The 24929-nt window shown below is 38.2% G+C and overlaps 1 protein-coding gene across 2 annotated transcripts in view; it reads right to left on the minus strand.

Moving 5' to 3' along the window:
* Positions 1–3815: 3815 nt before the first annotated feature.
* CADM2 (cell adhesion molecule 2) overlaps positions 3816–24929 on the minus strand; it is a 115037-nt gene continuing 93923 nt past the window's right edge. For both annotated transcript variants that reach the window (XM_005422370.2, XM_005422371.2), the window contains 2 exons: positions 13103–13228; positions 3816–11502 (listed from right to left, as the gene is read on the minus strand). In XM_005422370.2, the coding sequence (XP_005422427.1) occupies positions 11384–11502; positions 13103–13228 (245 nt within the window). In that variant the 3' untranslated portion in view covers positions 3816–11383. The remainder of the gene's footprint in view (positions 11503–13102; positions 13229–24929) is intronic.

Consider the following 24929-nt stretch of genomic DNA (forward strand, 5'->3'; position numbering starts at 1 on the left):
AACTTACAGCCAAACCTGTTGATCAGTGAGTAAACTTAGAGTTAGTTTGCCTGTGCCACACAAAGCATCACTAGCAGCTGTGCAGGTATAAAAAAATAAGGAAAAGAGGAAGCTGTGTCCTAAGAGATTATGGTAGTTACAAAATCATGAACTTGGAGGAGCACAGAATGTAGAACTTGTCTATAGGGCAAGAAAAAGGCACAGAAAAATATAGGAAGTGTTGTACTTGTGGGTGTAGACATTTCTGTGCAGCTGTGCCTGCTGTTCATGAGCTCAACTTGAAATATAAACCCCCTAAATTAGAGCCCACCAATAATTTCGTTCAGAACCAGAAGAAGACCTTATATTAATATTTTAGTAATTCAAGCTGTTCAGTCCTATGGGATTAACCCTTTCATACATCACCTTCAGCTTCCATGTGCAGACAAGGCTTGGTCCCAGGCACTGCAATCCCATGCTACCTGCACAAAGAGGGCACCAGCCTCACCTGTGTCCAGATAAATAAAATTTAGGAATGAGTCTGCTCCCTGGGGATGCCAAAACCAGCCCCACACAGACACAGACATTGCTACACTCCCAACAGGAGGATTGCTTCCCTCCTCTCCAGCAGCTGTGACTTGTTACCACCTTCAGGCAATAAGTTAATGTGGAGCTGGTGGCAGCAATTCATCTGTGTCACCTGTCAGGTGGGTGAGAGCCGTGCAGAATGTCTGGCCATGAGGAATGTCCTCATGCGCCCTCAAAGGCTTGGAAATCTTGGATGCATCTTCTCCTTAATAAAAAAGCTCAGCCTGCTTCCCACAGCCTACATCAGCTTTTCAGAATTCATTCCAAGGTCCTGGACTTTACTTTAAAGGCTGGATTTGAGTAGAGTTAAAAGTCTTGCTAGAGATCAAAAATTTTGACCATCATCAAGAAAATTATTCCTCTACCCTACTGAAGACTTTATAGGGAGAATTTGCTAAAACTGGAGCATTGAATCTCAGGAAGAAGGAACAATCACAAACTGGATTGGTTTCATCTTCAAGTACAAAGTGATTTTAAAAATACAAAGTTCTTACATAAACATTGGGGAAATATGAAAATATATAAATAAATAAAAAAACTAAACCACAATGCTTCATTGCACACATATTCCTTCATGGGGTGGGGATGAGGAAATAGATTTGACAGCTCTTAGTCATGTTCCTTACTGCTGTTCTGGAGGGCAATCTCATCCCATGAGCGAGTGCAATATAATGATGTACTTTAACTGGATCACATCATGGAGTGTGTGCTTTTGTCTCTGAGGTTACCATTAGATGCTCCAGAAAAAAAGAAAATGCACTGGAAAAATTACAGAATTATATAAAATATTTTATTTGTCCTGAGACAGGGCTGGCTAATGCCTTGATACAGGACTAAAAGCCCTGGCAAATGGTATTATTTTCTGTTGCTTGCATTTTCTGTCCAACCTTATCTGTCAAGGTTCCAATTCTGATTTTCTCCTCTCTTCTTCTTTTATTTTCTTTTCTTTTCTTTGTCTTTTGTAAATTCCCACCTAAGTCTCTAAGTTCAATCAACTCAAAGTCCTTGAAGTGGGAAGCACTGCTTGCTTGCCAGGCGATGGCATCAGCATTTGAAATGTTTCTTGCTGTTCAGTGGCTTTGCAAATCTCCTGGTTGGATCAGTTTCTTTTTGCACCTCTAGCCATGAATACAGCCTGAAAAGAAAAGCCACAGGCTCCCCCTTTGGTCCTACTACCAGAGAGAGACAAAATTGCCTCCCATGTTCCTGGCATGTGCAGTTTTCCTCCTCTCTCTGCTCCCTCTCCCCTCCACCCAGCTGGCAGGGCCCAGGGGATGTTCTCCCCCTCAACACTCCAAGCAGGGATGCTTGCTATCCTCACCAGCTGACATCAGTGCTAATTTCCTGTAAGTTGCCACAGAATAAAGGACAGACCTCTTTCTAAAAAATCTTTCCGGCTTGCTTAAAAACACTCTCTTGTCTTCTTTTCTTCCTGTGTGCAGCTTGCAGAATCAATAAGGCCCCAGCTCTTAGCCCTGAGCAGCAGAGAAGCTATTGCTGCAAACTCAGCAGGAGGAAGAGCTAGGGCAAGCAAGGAGCCCAGAGATAATCAAAAGTGCCCTCCCGTGGCTCAGGATGTTGCCAAGTGCTTGGAGCAGGACCAGAAGGCAGCACACTATGACTCTTTGTCAAGCAAGGAATCATCATCATTATCCCCACTTAATTATCTCTGAATTTCACTAATTGCACTTACCTTTACCTTACACTTACCAAAGGGGCTGGGCCAAGTGTTCCTCTGTAACATTACTTTTGAAAATCTCTGTGTATCCTCATGCAGGTGCCTGATGACTGTTAAAAGGGGCAAGGAGCCCCTCCTACACATCAGTGTTTAATGTGTATGATGCCATGACAGGCTGGTACAGAGACTCTGCATTCAATGAAATTATTCTCAGTATTCAGTGTAATTTCAGGCAGCCTTTATAGTTTAAAAGAAAGCCTGTTTGTTCTCCCTTTTGAAAAGAGACAAACAAGCAAAACCCCACAAAACTCTAAACTAAGAACCAACCAAACCAAACACAAACCAAATCAAACCAAAAACCCGTAGAAAGAGGGACTCTCGTTTATTACAACAGAAAGTGGAAAAGAGGGCTGGCTTTTTTGCTGTTGATGAAATAAAAATCTCTTAACAGCATTTACAGATTTAGGACTCTTTTTTTAAGGGAACCATGTAAGGGACATACCAGGTTGAAGTGATAACTGTAAGAATCTTCTCTCAACGAGGGAAAGGCAGAGAGCAAAGTGCAGTTACCTCTGGGTAAATTTTTGGCTGGTGACAGAAATGAGGACAGTACTAAAATTACAGCTTGAATGCAGAAAATTATTAATCCAGGGGGTGGAATGCATCGTTTGCTGGACTGTGTAATTTTTTGGATTGTGTCATTTTACTTGGGTACACTGTAGACTTCCAGCATGCTTTGCTTTAAAAATCATGGGCATATGACTGAGGAAAAAGTGAAAATCTGTATTGCTGCTATTTTTAAAAAGCTTCTTATTGTACTTTAAAAATCAGTGAAGAGCACATATTTTGGTTTACTGAAAAGCAGCAATAAAGATAAGAACAAATCCACTGAATCCAACAGGACTCTACTTTTGTCAAATGTGTGCTTAGTTCAGGTCACAGGAAAACTGAGATGTACAAGAGCACTGTAAATCCTCTGCACAGGGGTACCAATCTGGGACTGGTTTCTTTTTCAGAAACACAGACACACTCAGAATTTCCTCTTCCCTCTGACATTTGTCCCTCTCCCTTTGAGACTGGCAGCCTTCTTGCCCTTTACAACATCAACTCAAACATGGTAAGTGGTGCAGAAAACCTTGCATGAATTCCATAGCTCCTTCAAGAGGGCTAATCCACCATTTAAGTCCCACAGGTTTAAATGCTTTTCATCACTTGACCTCTTCACAAGGATGAGTTTCCCCTACAGTGAGGATGGCATCCGACAGTTGCTACTTTGTCAGTCAGACTAAACTATAAAGCAACACACAATAAATATTATATAAACATCAAATCAAATAATAGAATTTGTAACTCTGTCTCACAGATTATTTCCTTGGATCACTGTTTAAAATCTCAGAATTAATATTTCAAGAAGAATATGATTGATTGCAACAATTGCACTGGAAACAGCAAAATCTTCTCAGTGAACAGTCTGTGTGTACAGCCACTGGTCTAAATCAACTCCACTGCCAAACTGGCAAGCACCAGGTAATATATCAAATGAATAGACAATTCAGAAATGTCCAACAGATAACTAAAATTGAAATTTTATTTTTTTTCAATAATATTCATCAGACAATTTTCTGACAAGACTTTTCTGAAAGATGAAGTGCAAATGGGAACCCTGTAAGAATGTTTAGAAGAATTGTACATGACATTTTTAAGCGCCACCAAGTACACATTGAATACTTTGTAAGTATATAGGCATAGCAACATGCAAGTGTCATGTACCCAACATTACAATATGCATTTTGTCTGTTTAAAGTTATTAATGAGGAAATAAAATGAAGTTCATGTGTCTCATCATCAGTGCAATATGTTTAATTCCCATGGATTTTATTTGTTTTTTACAGGTTAATGGTTGTATTTCTGAACCATTAAAATATATCCTTCTCAGGGCCATAAATTGCCAGTGTAAGAGCAAAATACACCAGAGTTACTAGGAGAATACACTTACACTGACCATGAATAGATGAATTTGTTATAGGCTTTCACAAATTATGCCTTATTATTTATTCTAGGAAACTTCCTGGTGAACTGAAGGGGTTTTGTAGTTATAAAATATCTAGGCTAAAAGTAAAGGATGCACAAGGATTGCTTTATAATTCTTTTGAAAAAGAGCTAAATAGCAACTCAAACATGTGCATTAAGGACTCGAGCCTTGTTCTTTTGAGATCAATAGGCGTACTGTACTCAATTTTGATGGAAGCAGGACATATATGAACCCAGTAATCCATGATTTCCCTCTCTTGGCTCACTGTTTTGGCAGAAGCAGATGACTGTAGGTTATATTTGCATATTTCTATGAAAGCTATATAGGGGTATAAGCAAATCTGCATTCACTGAAAAAGGACAACATGTGCAACTGCATATTTACTAACATTAATCAATATGCATAGAAAGGAGAGAAAGAGGAAATGATAAAGAAACCAGCCCAGCAATTAAAGACTATCCTCCTCTTTATAATCAACATAAAGAGTTGATGATCATCCTTACAATCTTATTTACAAGCTATTACTTTAAACTCCCACCCTTTACACCTATTATAAAAACCCTTCAATATTCCATTTTAGAACAAGACTGAGAAAATTACTATGTTTAGAAGAAAATAGCATTGGTGATTTTCAGCACTATGCATAAGGGCAGGCTAAGGCTGTCTGTAGTTTGTGCTGAAACATGAGATCAGAGCTCACACATGAAACACTGCTGGCTTGACCCTGAACACAGGGAAAGTGCTAAAGTGCTGACCCCAACAGGCTTGGCTTTGCACCTGAAATCTTAAAAAAGGGAAGAAACAAAAACCCTTGAACTTTTCTTTAATAGTACCACAGACTGCTCCTTTCAGAGGAGATACTTTTCCTTCCTCCTTTCCAATTAGACGGCTGCTTTTAGCCCAGCAGAGAATAAATGACTTAAGACACAGAATGTGGAGGGCAGACCTACAGTAAATACAGAAGCCATGAAGAATTTTTTTTTTTTCAATTTTTTTCCCCATCTACTGCAAGGCTCTGGGAGCCCCTAGAATTGCAGACTCACTTAAATTGGCTTCACACCTTCTGTCTGGTTCTGAGTACATTAAACATTGCTGAAGAAAATGAATACAGCTTGGCAACAGGATGATTCCTAGATGCTGGAAGAATTCTCTTAAGGGCTGCTGGAAGCGCACGAGGCTTGGAGCATCCTGAGGATGTGGAGTGATACAGAAGTGTGCTGTTCAACCATGTTTGTACCCTTATTTTCTCCTGAGTTAAAAGAAGTGCAGAGTGCTGGGTAGGATTCCTCGACAGCAAGAAGGAACTGTGCTAGCTTCTCTTAATGCCAAATGAACAACTTTCGCGTGTTTTAGATGCCTTAGGTCCACCCTGAAAAACTCTGTAGGAAGTCCTAAACTCAAAAGAGTTTCTACTCTGTTCCGTTGACATCAAAGGCTTCTCTATTAATTTAATTTTCTCCTGCTGTTTGCAATAGTCCTTCTCTGCTCCCCATGCATTGAGTGTTTTTAATGTAAACATGCCCTATCAATTTTATGTTTAAATAAGTGAGAGACAAGTCAGGATATCTCAACAGTGTTGATATTGCATATTTAATTCCCAAGCTTGCATGTGCTTTTTAAAGTTTCTCTTCATACGTGCATGTCTTGGAAGAATTGTGTTGCAGTTGGATTGCAAATCATTATCTAGAGCTGACTAAATATTGATGTGTTAGAGCAGTTTATTTTTAAGCTGCTTGGGATGAATCCCCAGCCAGCGTAAATTGGCCCACATTTAAGGCAACAGAGTGAAGCTGATTTATACCAGCTGAGGCTGTGTCATCATGCCCTGTTAAAAAGCTAAAACTATACCAAAATTAATAAGAACAGGGCAAGAATTATGAACCCAGAAAATATTTTTACCTATTTTTAACAGAAAAAAAATAATAATACAGTGATTTAATTTCAAGACTAAAGCAAAGATTCAATAGTATTTAAAATGTATACAAATATCTCATAGCTAGTACTTAGACTAAGAGGTAGATGTCATATTGTAGGAATAGTATAGAGTGAAATGATGCTAATGGCAGTTGCTAAATACATTTATTTGCCTGTTACACAGGACACAAAGGAGGGTGATAGCAATGGCAACCACAAGAAGGCCTACAAAAAATTCTTGTCTTCTTTTGCTGTTCTATGTTTTCTATCTTTTGGTGCATTTCTTCTGGAAGGGCATGACAGAAAATTGTCAAGAAGGAAAAAGATCTACAATACAAAACTTCATGTTTACAAAAACATTAGCTTTATCATTTAGGGCATCCTCTGTACTGTAATGGAAGCATTTTGTACTTACAATTTATGATTACCTGGTGTTACTGAGCAAGCAGTGGAAATTCCAGGTGAGGTGATTCAGCAAAATAGGGGTCAGAAGAATGCAGCTCTCTTTCTCTTTCTCTCTCTCTCTCTTTCTCTGTTGTTCATGCTAAAAATACCAGGGCATATGGCAGCATATTTCAGCATCTCAACATACTAGGCTCCCTTAAGGACAGAAAAAAAGATGAAACTTGTGCTGTTGAGCCAGCAATAAGATTACAGAAGAGTGTTGCCAGACACTCAGAGTGCTGGCAGCAAAGCCATTAGAGGAGTCAGTGTCTTACTTTGCCTAAAGGTGTTTCAGTGGTATTTAATGGTGCTCCAAGAAATGGAAAGCAAAGCTGGTGAGATTGAGGAGCAGTATTATTTATAAATTAGTCATCATTGCAAGTAGAGGAATTACACATATTGCATTAGGATATCCACTGCTTGTAGATGTACCTTCCATTTTTCCCTTGTGACTGTTGGGGGGTCACCTTTTGCTTGAAATAACCAAAATGCATATTATAATTACATGGTTTTCCAATATCCATACACAGCAAGTACAAGATACTTACATGTAAGTACACTGTTTTTACCTATATTTTTGCATAGTTTTTAGTGTGTACTTTGTGCCACTTAATAAAAAGCATTACTCATCGTTTTTGTTGTTGCTGTTTTTCTTTATTAGACAGCTTGTTCAATTAAAGTTGGAGTAGCTGGGATTTTTGGTATGCTCATCATAGATTACCAGTCCCTAGGAGTGTAGAGATTAGTCATTTGGAGGAGTCTGGGTAAGCCATGGGGGGAAGCTGCAGTGTGAACATGAGAGTTTTAAATCACCTCCTTAATTAAGAAACGCAATATCAGATTTAATGATGCTAATTTAATAAACTTACCTTTAATTGGAACGGAATTCTAAAGGTAAGAAGTCCGTTTTCCTTTTGGTAACACTTTACAATAAGTGGCACTAAATTACACTAGAACTGCTATGTTACAGGGAATTACATGTAACTACACTGTAACTGTTGAAAGAGCTACTGTACATGTGCGTACATGGTAACTTCAGTGCTGTTACAATCATGAATTACATAATTACAGATGATTCTGTCCTTTCTTTTCATTGAAATAGCTATATATATATATTTATATATATATTATACTGCAATGAAAACACACAAGATGTTAACTTTCATGTCTCACTCAGAAAAGTTGGTTTTCTTCATGTGTTCCTTTAGAGAAGGAGTCTCAGTGCAAGACGAACCATTCTTAAGTAATGTGGAAACTCTTTTGAGATGTTCTAGCTTAAACTCTGAGCCTCAAGTTAAACATCAAGTTCCTTAAACTGTCTCTTGGTTTGTCAGATGACACTAAAAGTGTGGGATGATGCACCCCTTGTCTTCTGATGCACCGATTTCTTGTTCAAATCATGAGAATGTTCTTGAAGCATTAAAAAAAACCAACAAAAAAATTAAAGTCTACATCAAAAAGTTTAAAAATAATCAGCAATCGACACTGTAAACAGTACACTGGCAGAAACTAGCTACCTGGTCTGGAGAAAACTACTCTGCAAGTGAGTGAGGGAGAGGATGTCACATACATTTTAGTGAAGGTGGTTCCCATTCAGAGCCTCCTTTTTACACACTCGCTGGTGTCTCACACCATCATCAGAACTTTTCTTCTTTCTTTTCAGAATGGGAACTTGGGCAAAAGGAATGGACAACTGACTTTTAGCCTACTTGATGTCATTAGTGTTGAGCCATGACTCTGCTGACAGAAAAGAGGGATGCCTCTTTACACCCAGTGTAGTAATTTGAACCCGTGAAGAGCAGACAGGCCTGCAAAGTGCTATCCAGGTAGAACGCTCTGTGTGGGGCTTTTCACACCTGCTGTGCACAGCTGCAAGTGACATCACCAGGTGCAAGACAATGGAAGATCAAATGGGTTAAAAATGAGCATGTGTGAGCAGTTTTAATTGAAAGCCAATGAAAAAAAAAACCAAACAAACCAACCTGTCTTAACAGTACAGTTTATATCTGGTTTTTTGCCAAGTTGAAATGCTGTCTGTATGCCACTGGAGAATATGGTTTGAAATGGTTACCACAAGTCCAATCCTGCTTTTGAAGGCCCTGCCTGACTTTGGCTGGGTAATGGTTCAAGTAACAACCCTACTATTCAAGCGAGCTGGAGTTAGGAAGGATGAAGAAAGGCGTAAACACCACGCTGGTGGGGAATTCCACTGGAGCAAATAAGGCCCTCATCCAGGGAAGCACTTGGTTTTTAAGCATATGAACAGTGCCTTATACTCCAAGGGAACTCCTCTGATGCCTGAAGCTGACTATGAGCTTAAAAGCTTTGTTGAACTGGGCCCCAGGTCCTGAAATAAAACTTTGATACTTTACTACAGCTAATGTAACTTGCTGCTGTGACAAGAACCCATATTTTTGGTATTAAACTGAATGACTTCCTTTGCCAGCCTTTTACATGTTTATGTTTTGAAAGACATGAATATCTTGTAAACCTATACTAGTTTTCAATGTGTCTAGTAGCACCTACCTGGTTCTCTCAAACTACCATATTATATTAACATATTATTGCATTTTTCCACAGATGGGTATGGAGTGAAACTGTAAAAACAAGCATGCAATCACATCAATGCAGACTTATTTCTTTAAAATGTCATACTGTATATGATTTATTATGTTAACACTCAACCACATCATATTATTTATGTCTGTATATTTTGAAAAAAAGTGCTGCTTTGATTGACGTCACCCTTTTTTCTTAGAAAGTAACAAGATAGATGCTTCAACAAAAACAATTAAAATACTCTAATATTGTCCTTAAAAGGTTTATATTCTTCTGATAAATAATCTGTCACAGCACCTTTATCTTCCATTTTACCATACCACATGATGTCTTATTCCAAATTCTCCCTTCCCCACACAAAAATAAAATCCCAGGAGAAAGTCCTTTATAGCAGACCATCATGCTTTTATGCTTCACAAACACATCAACCAGAGAGAAATACTTCTTTTGTCAAAGGTGCAAAACACAGGAGCAAAGAGAGCTCCAACTAGACTTAACTTGCGTTTTCCAGTGTAGAATCATTTCCAAGACCTGTTATGGCAACCTTTTCTTTTCATTGGAAGAGGAAATAAGCCGATGGGCTTACAGTGTTTTGTTGTCATATTTAAGAGCATGTGATTTTTCAGCTGTCAATTACACAAAAAAAAAAAAAAATCAGAAATAATCCAAACAGAGACCTTCACTGTGGAGCTAAAAGCATGGCAGGAATTCTCTATCATTCACGGTGACATAAGTTTGTACCTCACAAAATGCATAGACAGGAATTTAATATAAAGAATTAGTCCATTTACTGTATACACAAAACATATATCTTTTGTTTTAACACTTCTATTTTTTCTTTTTTTTTTCCTTTTTTTTTTGTTTTTTTAAGGTTTTTTTTGTTTTGTTTTTTTTTTGGCAAACCAACATAGAGAAGCAGCTCTGGAACTGCCAAATTAAAATTGAGAATTTTAGCAACTCAATAGTACTTTTTAAGGATAGTAATCAAATGTGGTTGTAATTTAAAACCTGAGGCTGTGCACTGGTTGTTAGCTTAAAACTACCTTTCCATATAACATTGTGCTTCCATTGTATAACAAAGAAAAATTAACAAGAACTAGAAAAGTTTGCTGCTGAACAGTGCTAGGACATACAGACAAAAAAATACTAACACATGTTATCTACTCAGAATATTGATTTTGAGTCATATCTAAAGGGATATAATGGACATTAGAAAATGCTTACTTGTGACTGACTTAGCTACCGCCAAAAAAGTTGAATATGTATCAAATAATGTTTAATTGAATTTATTATATGCACTATATACAGATACTAAAATGCCTTGCAATTGTGCCCCATGAACACATCAAATTTGAGTAGGCAGGTGAGTTCATGTTTAGCAAATAAATTATAAAAACATAAATTACTCAGAAAGTTCTCTAATCTTCGTGATCCCAAAAGCCAGTAAAAGGGCAGGACAAATTGTTTCAAAAGAAGCTCTATTACCTAATTTTGCAGAATCTGTATAGCTACTCACATGTTTTTACCACTGAACCATGGCACTGTTGTGAAGGTACCATTTAAATCATAACAAAACAAAGCAAAACACCCCAAAAAAATTCACTGGACTGATCTTTTTTCCCACCAAATCCAAACATATGAGAAACTATACTAAACAGATATCAATTTGTGTTTCCAAGGGCATATGTTTAAAAACAAGTTGCTTTTTGAATTATAGAGAGACAGGTATAAAATATTCTTTGTAAACCTCTAATCTTAGACTTAACATTTTCTGTAAGTAAATTAGGACCTTACCTAATAGTACTTGTTATGAATTTTGTTCTATGACATACTAATAGGGACATGATAAAAGAAAACTGGAAAAGAAAGCTGCATAACACTTAAATATGTAGAAAACTTGGATTAAGATGATGATTAACATTGTTAAGGCTGTATATTCAAGCACTGTATGTTAAGAGAGCAGTGGATATGATTTTTAGGCAGTAAGAAATGTCCTGTTTTATGCATGATACTGTAACTATAGAATGATGTTGTCAACAGCTGATTGTTGGCATAAACTGGCTACTTATAGCAGGTATGTGAGTTAATAAAGATAGCAGAAGATGGCAGAAATGAATTCTGAGAAATGATAGCCAGTTTTCTCCAGCAGTCAGCCTGATAAGTAAAACTCCAAGATTCTAGCTCTGCATCTAAATGAAATACTCTTTTTTCTCCTCTGCATTGACTTGGCTGCCTTCTGCATTGATAATGGCTGTGTCGGCATCAGGTGCATCTTCAGCTCCTTTTGCTTCATTTGTTAAATATGTTCCTGTAGGAATCAGTACGAGAGAAAAGAAAAGAAAAAGAGAATGATTAGGGTTTTTTTTTACACTGCATTATAGGAAGTACATTTCAAACGATGTACTCCAATTTTTCAATTAATGAAAAATATTTTTACACAGTTTTTAGTACGCATCATAAAGATGTGCTCAACTTTCTAATTTGCTTAAGAAATATTTACACTGATACTTACACTAGTAAAGGCATATATACAAACTATAGTATATCCACAAGAAATTAAGGAAATATTTTAATAAAACTCCACTTTATTACTCCACTCCATATTACTCTAACTGCAGTAATATGCAATATATTTTTCAATTATAGAATAAGTGATAAAATCTTGGTTATTTCATGAAATAGCTATCTATCAAAAACAAAGCAATTTTGAAGAACGAGAGATTTGTAAAAGTGCTTTTTTTTATGGCCACTGATCATTTGTATTTCTGTTTTATATTGATTGTATCTATGCTTTAATTTTACAGAATTGTATCATAGTAGGTTCCAAGAATTACAAAATTGAGGCAGTTTTATTAACTGAACCAAATCATATCATACTATCACAACTCTTTTTATACTCTGGAAATGAATGAATGAAAAGAAGAAATGTGTACAATAGTCAAATTTCCCTTTGTGAAAATCATTATTTATGCTGGCATGAGATGTACAACTGTTCATTCAGGAAAGTAAAACAAAAGAATCACACTTTCACTGGCTCATTAAAAAAATTCTTATTTTGTCCCAGGTAGTATAATTAAATAAAGATGTTTTTTATCAATTTATGTTTGCTAGGAATATGATTATCCTATCTAAAATGAGAGTTAATGAATTAATACCAACACTCATCCTCTCTTATTTTCTTTTTTTTTTAGGGCTATGGAAAGGGAATCAGCTGAGTTTTAGCAATAGGCCTACAAGCTGTACAAAGCTTAAATCTCACGGCATGATTTTGGAACTAACTAGGTCAAAATCAAACCACAGAGAAGTCAAAACTCAGTGCCACTCCATTCCTGCTATCTTTAGTGGCAGAGGGGACTGAAAAGGAAGGGACCAGAATTATTAAGGGAAAAACACAGAATAAAGTAAAGCTAGCCCCAGGAATCAACCCCTTATTCCAGCAGGATCATGGATAAACTGATTTAAAACTCACTACTGGATTCTGATTTTATCTTTTAAACATATACTTGAAATATTAGCAAAATCCATCAAAATGTAAATTTTGTTCACTCAATGCATATATATTCTGCTGAACTGATATGGTAGTTAAAACTATGAGAACATGATGAGAACATGTAATCAAGTATCAGGAGTTAAGATCCAAAACCAAGGGGAAATCTTACCCCTCAGCCTCCCTAAATCACTGACATATAAGATGACCTTGGGCATGCACTATCTCCACATCCTTTGCCTTTGCCAGCCCACAGGAAAACTGGTGAAAATTCACAGGGACTTCACTTGTGACTAGACTGAGAACTATTTTTTGTTCTAATCATTTAGCAGAGGGGGGGAAGGTGAAAGGGAATGGCACTCCCAGGTGAAATCGTGCCTTACTTCCAAGAGTGACTGAACTTCCACTAAATGCGTCCTACCTTTATGTCTTGCCAGGTACCGACCAAGGAGAATTATAGAACATAGTGTTACAAAGACAACTACAGCCACTATTCCTCCTATAAGAGCGTGATCAGGTCCAGTCTGTCCAGCCAAAGCATTTGGATCTAGAGGGAAAGACAAAAAAGCAAAAGTGGCTCTACGGTGAGAAAAAAAAAAGACAGAAAAATTCACAATACCAAGTTTTATAGTGATCATCCTGAAAATAGGGCATTTCACTCTTTAGTATTCAGCACCGTTATTCCCACTTTTACTCCCAGTATCTTATCAACAGCTCAGTGCTGCTTGTATTCCCAGATTGTTAAAACCCTGAGGACATCACAGTTATGAAAAATATTACCCTATTCTTCTTTGGCAGAGGTTATTAAATGAAAAAGGTTCCTAGCTTTGTCCTAGTCACTTTACAACTGAAAACCTGGCCACAGCTATTTATAGAAGGAAAAACAAGGAAGTGAGAATTGGGGATCGGATAGCATCAGCAGAATAGTGTCTGCATAATACATAATTTATAGAATTGATTCTCAGTGGGGAACCCTTATATGTTGTCTTCCTCTCATTCCTACCCTCTTGCACCAGAAATAAAAAGGCAGATAAAGTGCAGCCGTGCCAAGTTCCTCTGCACATGGCTGAGTCTGCATGGATTTGGTTAGATAAAGGTATGAGGCAACCTGAAACTCAGCATTCAGACTCAAGCAACAGCTTGTGAATTTACTACAAATGCTCAATTAACACTCAGTGTGTGATATCTATTACAACAAGCTGTAATAGATATAACAGAATCACAGAGTCAGCTGGGATGGAAAAGACCTTTGAGATTGTCAAGCCCGACCAATGAAGTGACACCTCCTTGTCAAGCAGTCCACGGTACTGAGTGCCACATCCAGTCACTTAACACCTCCAGGGATGGTGACTCCACCACCTCCCTAACCAGCCCATCCCAATGCCCAATCACTCTTTCTCTGAAGAACTTCTTCCCAATGTCCAACTTAAACCTCCTCTGGCACAGCTTGCACTTTGGTGTTGGGAGACCTCATGCTGTTCTACTCAGCCCATCCACCCAGCCTGTCCAGGTCCCTCTGCAGAGCCCTCCCACCCTCCAACAGATCAACACTCCCCCACAACTTGGTGTCATCTGCACATTTGCTAATGGCAGAGTGAATCAGCAGGTTCCATTCTCCAGCTCAGAGCACTGGGAATACTGTCAGATTCAAGGTTTCTGTGTTGGTCATTTGCCTGTTTCATTGCCCAATGCATCACAAAAGTTGCAATGAGACAATCACGAGAAATGGCACAATTTTGGGTGAGTAATTCTTCAGAGCTTTTAACAACAAACCTGATTGTTGACTCAACAGATAAATGCAGAAGGCAAAGTTTTAATCTGAGGATCATGACATGGTTCCTATTATAATGAAAATGCCTCTGCTATGAAGTAATAGTAATTCTCTGAAGATGTTATTAGCATGTACTGTATGCTGCAATCATTCCACTCTCACTGCTTCAAGGGCATTTCCCTTGTAGGAGCTGTTTATGTTCTTCAAATAGTTTGCAAACAACTTCTTTGTTTTTCAAAAGGGAAAGGCAGGAACAACATTTACACATAAAAGAGGGCAAATCTGCGAAGATGATAGAAAGGCCTCTGATAACACTGAGCAGGTGTGTTTCCATAATACCACAATTACATTCTGCTGACTAGGATTGCTATATGGCAATAAGATGTATGGATATGTCTGGTATGGGAGTCTCATGAACTGTAACAAGGCTAAATGCTGGTGCTGCACCCAGGTCAGGGCAAATCCTGTTCTCATTCCAGGCTGGGGGACGAACAGATCCAAAGCAGTCTGGCTGAGAAGGACTTGGGGGTGCTGGTGGGTGAGCTGGCCTTGTGCTCTTGCAGCCCAGAAAGCCAAATGGGTCCTGGGCTGCACCCAAAGCACAATGGGCAGAAGCCAAGGGAGGGGATTCTGGCCCTCTGAGCCACTCTTCTGAGACCCCATCTGGAGAACTGCATCCAGTTCTGGGGTTTCCAGCACAGGAAGGACATGGACCTCTGGAGTGAATCCAGAGGAGGCCACTAAGTTATGTGAGGGATGGGGCACCTCTCCTATGAGGCAAGGCTGAGAGCACTGGGGTGGTTCAGCCTGGAGAAGACATGGCTTTTGTGTGACCTAATTGTGGCCTTCAAATACCTGAAGGGAGCCTGCAAGAAATATGGAGAGACACTATTTACAAGGGTTTGTAATGATAGGACAAGGGGAAATAGCTTCAAACTAAGAGTAGGTTTAGAGTAGATTTTAGGAAGAAATTTTTCACTATGGGGGCTGTGAGGTGCTGGCACAGGTTGCCCAGAGAAGCTGTGACTGCCCCATCCCTGGAAGTGTTCAAGACCAGGCTGGATGGGGCTCTGAGCAACCTGGTCTAGTGGAAGGTGTCCCTGCCCATGGAACTAGATGATCTTTAAGGTCCCTTCCTACTCAAGCCATTCTATAACTTCAAGATCTACAAATGCACATGTATATAATGTTCCATAGATGAAATAAAATAATCCTGTTTTCCCTTCCTTTTGCAAGATGTGACGCATTCTGCAACTACATTTTCATGCTTGCTGGAGCAGAGTGTTGTTGCCACCGGTACAGATTTGGTTCTGCTCCTAACAGTCACTGGACTCATCAGGCAGGACTTTGTCACTTATTGCTGGCTTTCCAAGCTCCCACACCTTTCTCTTCTGGCTGCCACAAGGACTTTGGGGAAGCTGGTCATAGCACTTCTGTGGATATGATCATAAATAATAGGCATTTACCCTCAAAAAAGCTAGAAACACCTTATAAGCTCTCCTGCATCCTCTTCCACCTCCACATCCTCCTGGCATGGTGCTGCTGGTGGTGGCACCACGCTGAGTACACATCACCAGCCCAGCAGGACATAGGTTCCATTTTAGTCATTAAACCTGATCCCAAATCCTGTGCACCAGCAGACTCACAGGGGAAAGCAAGAGTGCTGAAGCATTGGCTTCCAAAAGTATGAGCTTGGAGCATTCAGCCTTCCTCTCCCTTGCCTTGCAGGGGCTCTGTTTTTTGAGCAGAGCAAGGAGGACGTGGCTGCTTGCTTGAGAAGATGGAGGGTGACAGCTTGCTGCAGGAACGTCAGCCTGCTTGAGCCATCTAGAAGATTCCTCCTTTTGTGCTGCCTGTGGCAACATTGAGTAAAGCTCCTCCCTGCAGCAAAAGGGCAGGACCCATTTGGACTCTGAGGACCACCCAGGTCCCCAAGCCTTGTGTGTGACCTGCAGGAGATGCTCTTTGGCAGCACTGGGACAGGAGCAGCATGAATGTGTTTTCCCACTAAAAACTGGCTCCTGCTGGTGTGCTGCCAGTAACAGTGAAGAATAAAAGGAGATCTTTTAAGGGATAATATACTTCCTGATGCAGGGCATAATCCAGAGAAGGGTTAGCACAGAACTTTATCTACAGGCATTTTTGCAAAGCTGATTGAAGCGCACAGCCTTAGCTCAATACCCAGACTTAAAACGCATGTCCTCTGTGAGCTGTAATAAACATTACAGATAAAAATCCTCACAATACACTGAGATAAATAGATCTCTGTGTTTTTATCCTCCTCAGAGTGACTCACTCCTCCTCTGACACACCTGCTGTGACTACAGGAAGTGACCCAAAACCAGCCTCAACACAAGGTTTCCACCTATTTCTGTGGATTAATGAGATTCTAATACTGCTATAGGTTGATTTTTTTTTAAACATTAAAATTAATGTAGATATTCATTGGACTGCAAAAGTAGCAGCATATTTTTCACTCTAATTTCAACCTCGCTATCAAAGCCAGATTAGATTGGTTGGTATTGCTAGAGAAGTTTGTCCAGAGAAAACCCCAAAAACTTATACATAACCTATTACTACTATATTACCAGTGAACAATTCCTTTGTTGAAAAGGAAAAAGGAAATGAAGGAGAGAAAGGAAAAGGTGGAAACAAAGGAAATAAAGAAAGATTCTTTAAAATGGCCAACATTTTCTTGGGAAACAAACCTTTTTTCCATCTCAAAATGCAAATCTGCATAACATAAACAATATTCTGAATAGGAAGCATACCTCATGAATAGTCTCTCCTCATAGAAAAATAATGCTAGCATTAAATATAAACATGCTCTACATTATGCATACAGAGTAATGCACTATACTTTTGCCTTTCATGAAATGACCTAAGCCCCCTGAGTGAATTATAGATGTGAGGCTCTCTATCATGATATAAATAATTACTATTTCAAAATGTGCCCAAGCAGCATCTGAAAGACAGAAATACAGGGATTTAGAAGTTAGATTTTTTTGTATTTTAGGTATTTATACAGTGAATGTGCATAATCATTCAAGTGTTCTGGGCACAAGTCTTAGCAGCTGCCAATAAAGTTTCTGAAATCACTGACCACTCCACAGTCTGCTTTCCAAAAAGCAGAATACTATTCAGATTATTTTAAGATTCACATGTTAAGCTTCATGGACTTTACCAAGTAAATCCTACCCTGCCATACACACAACTCCAGCAAATGAAATATTAGCTATGCAACTCTGCAATAAATACTTATAATTCAGCTGTTTCTATAGAAAAGAAGAGGAAAAAAAGATTATATTGTTACTGTTTTAATACAACCTGGTTTTTACTGCATGAGGACAGGCAGCTACAGTACCCATGGCCTGAAACAGTGGAATTACAAGTTTGCAATCAGACTAGATCATCAGAGATCAGTTATCCTTTGATAAAATGAAGAAAATATTATAAAAACATAATGACACAAAACCTCACTGCACTCTCTTATTTGCTCTTTCCACCCCCCGCCTCCCCCGCCTAAATTCAGAAAGCTTCTTCAAAATACTGATTGCCAATGATGTGAAAATTTACCCATTTTCAGCTTTTGGGGTTTCCCTGTTACTGTCCACAAACTGTGAATACACTTAAATTAAAAAACACACATTTAAATTAAATATCACTCTTAAAATGACTAAGAGGGGGAAAAAAAGCCTCATTTTTTAAGAGATGAAACACATCAGATAAACCTTAGACCCAATAAATAACTCGATATGTGCTTTTTATGACCGGCTGACAAAGTTTCAATGTAGAATATTTTAATATGAATTCACACTTTAGTTATGCAGAGAATTTTTGGAATAGTTTTTCATGCTTTTGCATAAAGTGTATGTTAATTATTCACCTAATTTCAGTTTCTTCATGCATAAGTTTCCTTCTTATTTATGCAGAGTTGACTTGACTGAGCAGGCTGCAGGAAAGGGTCAGATAACCCTTTCCTGAGCAAAGGCAAAACAAGCACATTTGTGAATGCTGAAATGGCATATTTTGGGAAATATGTGCTCAAGTAGCGCTCTCTTTTGCAGGACTTTATCAATAGGTATTTTTGGCTCATATGGTGAAGTTTTAAAAAAATCACTCTGAGCATGAGATGACCTAGGTTTTGAGGCATCCAAAATAATAATTTGTTTTGACCATTTCTACCATACGAAAAATTGGAAATATCCTAATTTGCTGTGGAGCTTTAATAGCATTCACAAAGCGAAGAGTTATTAAGTACATGTATAATTCATAAATTACTGTTCCTTAAGGCTGGGAAAAGAAAGGGCTGTCCCATTTCTCACAGAAGTACTGAAACCACCAGCCTACAGTCACTTTTACTGATTTAATGAATAATCAAATGCTGCTGCAAAGTAGAATTGCTCCAATAAGGGCTCCTGTGGCATGGCTTTGTGTTACAATTTATATGGCAGAAAAATCCCTTAAAATGACTGCTGATTATTTCTCCATATTCAGGGACTTGTTATAACCCTCAGTACAACTCACAAATATTTCATATTTTTACAAAAAACTATTGATTTAAGGGCATTGCTCAAGTCAGATCAGTAAAGCAAGGTGCATTTTAGGGTGGGAAACCCCAAAAAGTACAAATATTAAATAAACAGCTCTGTCTTATTTGAAAGGCTGTTGAAACAGTGCAGGTGAGCGTGAAAATGAGTGGTGGGAGACTGTGAAGATTTTTGGAGAAAATCTAGCAAGGAGCCTCAAATCATGAGATATTTAAACCTGCTTTGGAGTGTCCTAACCAGCAGAGACCAAACTGCAACAGCTATGGGGGGAGAGTTGTTAGAGGATTTCTGAAGTCCATCAGTGAATGTAAATTACATTAAAAAATATTCCCCAGTGAATTTTTTCTTCGTATCAGCTTAATTTCCCAAGCTTGTGTGAATATTCTCTTTCACTCTGTTCAAATTACTTATGAAATGTGGTTCCATTACAACAAGTTTTAAGAGATAGTAAAGAACTTAAGAGTCTTGTTTTCTTATAACTAACCTGAGAGGACAGGCTGCAGCAGGGGCTCAGAGCTTATTAGATATCAGACAATGTGTAGGAAGGATGCCTTTATAAAAGCTCTAATAGAGACAAAAGCTTCCCTGAAAATCTCTGGCCAAGAATCAATTTTTCATTAGAGGTTTCTCTCCATTGCAAATACTTTGGTGTCCAGTGGCACAGATCCTGTTTGAAGTTTTCACATGGCTAGGTGGCATTTATAACCTCTGAGCCTTGTTCCTCACCTTTTTCTCCTTTCCCCAAAGCCCAACCTTCGTGCCTCTCTTCCTTCTTGTCTCAGCTCACACTGCAGTATTTCCATAATTCAGTTAAAAAGCCACAAGGCACAATCTCATGGAAACCAGAGAAGATTTCTTTCTGCAGCTTATGGCACAAACTTGGGTTCTGAAATATGTTCAGACTAATGTCATTGCCAAGATTTAGCCATAGGGTTCATAAAATTTTTAATTGTCCCACCAAAGCAAGTTTGAGGGGGAAGAAAAGGTGAAACTTAAGAAAAATCAAAATAAACAAGGTAAAAAACCCCCAAACCAAAAACCTTGAAACAAAAACCTCAAAACAGAACCTCAAAGATCTGGTTTTACAACAGCAGGAAAAAAGACTAAAGTGGGAATTGCACCACGTTATGGTTAGAAGGTTAGACTGAAGTGATAGCTGACAAGGTATTTGCCTTAGGAAAAGTGGCAGAAGTGCTGTCTGTGATAAATGCTGGTAAGTTAGAATTTACCCATTTTAGTATCTTAATTTGGGCACCTCAGAGTTCAATTTCTCTTGCATGGCCTGGAAGGCTGAAACTGGTGTTTTTAATCTCTTTTTGTAATATACTACTAACCACTAAAGTACATGTACGCCAAACTTGTGAAACTATTGTTAAGAGGGAAAAGAAAGAAACTTTCTGCACCTTCATTTAAATTGCAAAGAGTAGCTGCCCAAAGGGGCTGGTTGTGAAATTTGTTGAAAATGCATTCTGTTATTAACCAATTCCAAACTTAAAATATGTGACAAGCTTCTTTATCCTTCAGTGCCTGAAGCAAAGAAGAACAAAACATTGTACTAATATACAGCACATATAAACTGCTATTTTAATACTAGAACATCATCAACCATAGCAAAGACAGGCAGAAAAAAATACTTGTAAACCTTCAAAGGAATTGATAGCCTTTTCTTCTCATGCTACTGTACATTTGGCCCATTTTGCCTCTGTTTTTTTTTTTTCCACAGTACTGAATTTTATATACATTGCTATTAAGAAGAGCCTATGTCCCAGAAAGATAAAAGCCCCACACAATATTTCAGCAGCTGAAACCACAGCTCCTTTCGAAGAGCTCCTGTTGTTCTCATGAAGGCAAGACTTCTTTCAGTAGACAGAAAAATGCAAATGTGTCCTGATATATATTTGTGAGCAGGTAGCCCTTGTCAAAGTGAATAAAAGCACTACCCATACCTATTTATTTTGCAAATGTATTTTATTTTAATGCTTAGAAGAGAGCTGTATACCTACAACATTAAGATGAAAAGTTTAGCAATATTTTTCAGGGTCCTTAGAGCCTTGTTCCATATTTTGTGCCTGTGTCATTGACACTTTTTTTTAAAAATTCTTTTTTCCTTTCTCTTTTTTTTCCTTAATGCTGCTGTAAAAGCTCCAGTTTCTTGAAGGGAACAGTTCCTCTAATTAGAGCACATAAAAGACTTTTCTTATTGACAACATTATATTTTTGGCTGTCAATAAACTCATTAATTGCTTCAGACTTTGTATTAGGAAAAAAAGAACTGAAATCTGCAATGTTTTGCCTTCCTCTTATTTTCTGTAGAGGATAATTAAGTCAATTCTGGGTTTGAAGAAATACTTGTCCATCCAGCTATAACTTCTGTAGGCTGTAGGAAAAGAGACAACTGGCACAGATGACATGAAAATTTCCCTGTTAAGTTGAATGAGTCAATTGTTCCAGCATTTTAATTTCCATTTTCTTGTGAAGCTCCAGAATGCCTTCATTGCAGTAAAAAAAGATTGAACTTTGGAAACAACCACCTATTAGATTCTTAAAACAAAACAAAAAAAAACAAAAAAAAGAACAAAGAAGAACCTACCTCTATCTAGAAAAATGAGAATCATAACTTCCTACTTTGGGAGAAAAAAACACATTTCAGAAGTATCATCTTTCTTTTGATGACTTTCCATCAATTAATATAGGAAGATCCCTGCTTTTGGTTTTCTTTGTCAAAAAAGACCAGAGACCAGATGGAGTTAGTGTGCACACAGCTCCTTTTCCTTTTGCCAGAAGTTAATTATTTATATAAATAATAAACCATTCTCTCATTAATACAGAAACTGGAGATGCCAGTTTCTTCTCCCTTTCTTGGAGTATCTTTAATCTGTGGCTTTTGGTCACTTCCCACAGACTTTGATCTGCTGGAGAAAACATGACCAGGACGTGTGGGAAGGGAGCGTGGCACCTGTGCTCCGTAGAGCGGGCTGAGCGTGGGCATCTGCTGCTGGCTGCCATCACAGGGGCTGGGGCCAGACTCACATGGTCTCTGGCAGTCTTAGCATTCACATTTCAGGAGAAAGCAACTCATTATCACCATAATACACATTAGGAATTAGGGGGAGATTGCTGGGAGAGTGATCATTCAAAGCGCCGAAGGGATCACTCAAAGCTTCCTCCTATAACTGAAGGAAGCCCCAAGAGCTAAAGCCCACTGGAAAGTGGCATAAATATTTCCACTGTGGCTTTTCTGCCACCTTGTTTTCCATGCTGTTACACAAACCCCCTCACTGATTGCTTCTCAGAGCTAATCAGCATCACTGCAGAGCTCAAATAATAAATACCACCACAAGTAAGCAGTGGGAGAATGACACACTTTCAGTCAAGAAATGGCATGAAACAAATGGATGGGGAGGATCAGTAGTGAGAGACAAAGCTGATCCTGATGGCAGAAGCTGGGGAGGAGAAGTTTTGTCATCAGTAAGGCAGAGCCACACATGTAAAGTTAGTTGAGAACAAGTAAGGATGGGTAAAGATCAGAGAGGCAGCAACAGATTCACAATTGTACAAGGTACATTGTACTGAATATGTTCATGAGAGTTTTAAAACCAAGAAGGGCAGATTTAATTTAATTGAAGAACAGCTCTAATTAAAACTTAGTTCTGTAGTGGAAGAAAACCTATTGTTCAAATGAATTCTTTATGCTTGTCATACTAATTTTTTCCTTACCAAATCAGATTAGACTAATTATAAGCCTATAATGACATCAAAACACCCCAGTAAACCAGCCACTTACAGCCAGAATCTGACACCTTATTCAGGCTGAACAGCAATTTAATCTGTCATGGGACTACTCAGTGAGAGTAACTATAATAGAAGAGCCTCTTTGACAGTTAATAGTATATTTTATCTGTCAATGTATCTCCAGATTAGCCATGCATACTTGTGGTTAGGGGTAGTAACTGATCCAAAAGTGGTTGTTGACTGATCCAGCTCATCTCAGAAAGAGAGATGTGAGAGACATTAGCAGAGATAGCCTGCTGTAATGCACAGAGTAACAGGAATGAGGGGTAAATTATTTATAAGGTCAGCACCACCATTAATATGTGAGGCATCTTCTATAGCTCCTCTAATTAGGGCACAAAATCTTATAAAATTCGTTGTGACAATAGCAACATCCATTTGTGAAGTTCCTGCCCAAGAGATAAATCTATCTTCAATTTGTTTGAATTTTTTCCTTGTGGTTTAATTGAATGCTATCCGTTCTTTATATGCCAACCCTGTACTAATGGAAACAACAATATTTTCCCCTTTTAATAATGACATGCTTGATGGAATTCAATATCTTAACCAAATTCTCCTCTGGGAACATTAAGCCTGTTGTTTTCTGATGCCTTTAAGTTAAATACCATCCAGCTATTAGTAAGAGATTGTTTGCTCTTAAAGCCATCGATTGGTAATGGGTTTGCTAAGAGTAACATTGGTCTTTGCTTTACTAAAGGCTTTCTGTATTAATAAAAAAATAAAGTTACACAGTCTTTGGTTTATGGGCTTTTTTTTTTTCTTTTTAACTTGGCAACACACATTAATTTCCAGCAGCATGATCTCCACTGTCAGCAGCACTAGCTGTAACACACACAGATTCTACCAAGGGGGTCACATCCCCACCAGCCTGCAGCTGACAGATTCATTTCCTACCTTCTCCTGAGACAGCGACGAGGACCGAGAATCCAGAGGTCCACTGTAATTACTATGTATATTTCAGATTAAATAAATGTGATAAAAGCCTCCATCTGGCTGTTGATCAAATGTGCAGAGGCAGGCTGATTTTCAGTGACATATTACAATATGTCTCTTGTAACAGTCCCTAATGCCAGTCTGTAAATTACTTACATTTGGGATTACTTGACTACGGCAGACAGAAATATTACTCACTGTTAAAGTGCTGCCTACTGGGAGCATGGGGGACGTGGTCTAATCTTAAAGCTGTTAAGCAAGGCATTAAGAAATAATGGGGCCATGTTTATTTTACTAAATGCTGATTGTGCTCACACTGTTTGAAGATGGCAGACCCAATTTAATAGCAGCCTGAGCTTGTTCCAGATGCTGGAAAGCTGCAGAAAGTCTAACACTGGGGAATTAAGTATCACTAGTGTTCTAGAGGAAAACTTTAAATATCAGAAAAATCCTGCAAAATATGTCAATAGTTTCAAATCATATACTATCTGCAGAAAAGAAAATAAAAATTCAGTAGTTTAGGGCCTTCCATCTAAGAGAAATCCCAACCAGAAACTTCAAAAATAAAATAACACAAATTTCATGGAAAAAAATAGACAATGAAGCTGCTATTTCACGATTTACTTTACAGCTCTCCTTGCAATGGTGGCTGCAACATGTAGGCAGTCAAAATTTAGTACATTACTGAAGGTCTTTTAAAAACTTATGGTAAGAAAGAAAGGTTGGGGAAAAAAATGTCTGGAGGATATTTACAGAGCAACTAATTGTGGTTTGAAGGGCTTTTCTTATGATTTACAGCTTCTTGAGCTTTATAGCTCACATATCAACAAGAAAAATAATTCAGAATTGAGAATAAAAAGCTTATTAAAAAAAAAAAAAAGCCAAATATCATCTCCTAGTCAAAGGATGGATATTTCTGGTCCACCCTATTACATTGTCATGGTTCTTATTGCACATTCATTCTGCCCAGAAAGTGTAGCAGGACACTGTATAAATCAAGGAGAGTATTGGCCTTGTAAATTCTTGCTCTAAAGCTGAGCAAAAACCCCTTACTGTTGTATAGCTCTTAAATAAAAGAACAGGATCTTTGTATTGCAGTGTTTAAAATTTGTTTCCACCTAGACATATGTCTGGAAAAAAGTTCTAGGAATCATTATGAGCTGAAGAAAAATCTAGAAATATTCTTCTCATCTCCTATTTGA

Source organism: Geospiza fortis, unplaced genomic scaffold (assembly GCF_000277835.1).
Source record: "Geospiza fortis unplaced genomic scaffold, GeoFor_1.0 scaffold72, whole genome shotgun sequence".
Taxonomy (NCBI): Eukaryota; Metazoa; Chordata; class Aves; order Passeriformes; family Thraupidae; genus Geospiza; species Geospiza fortis.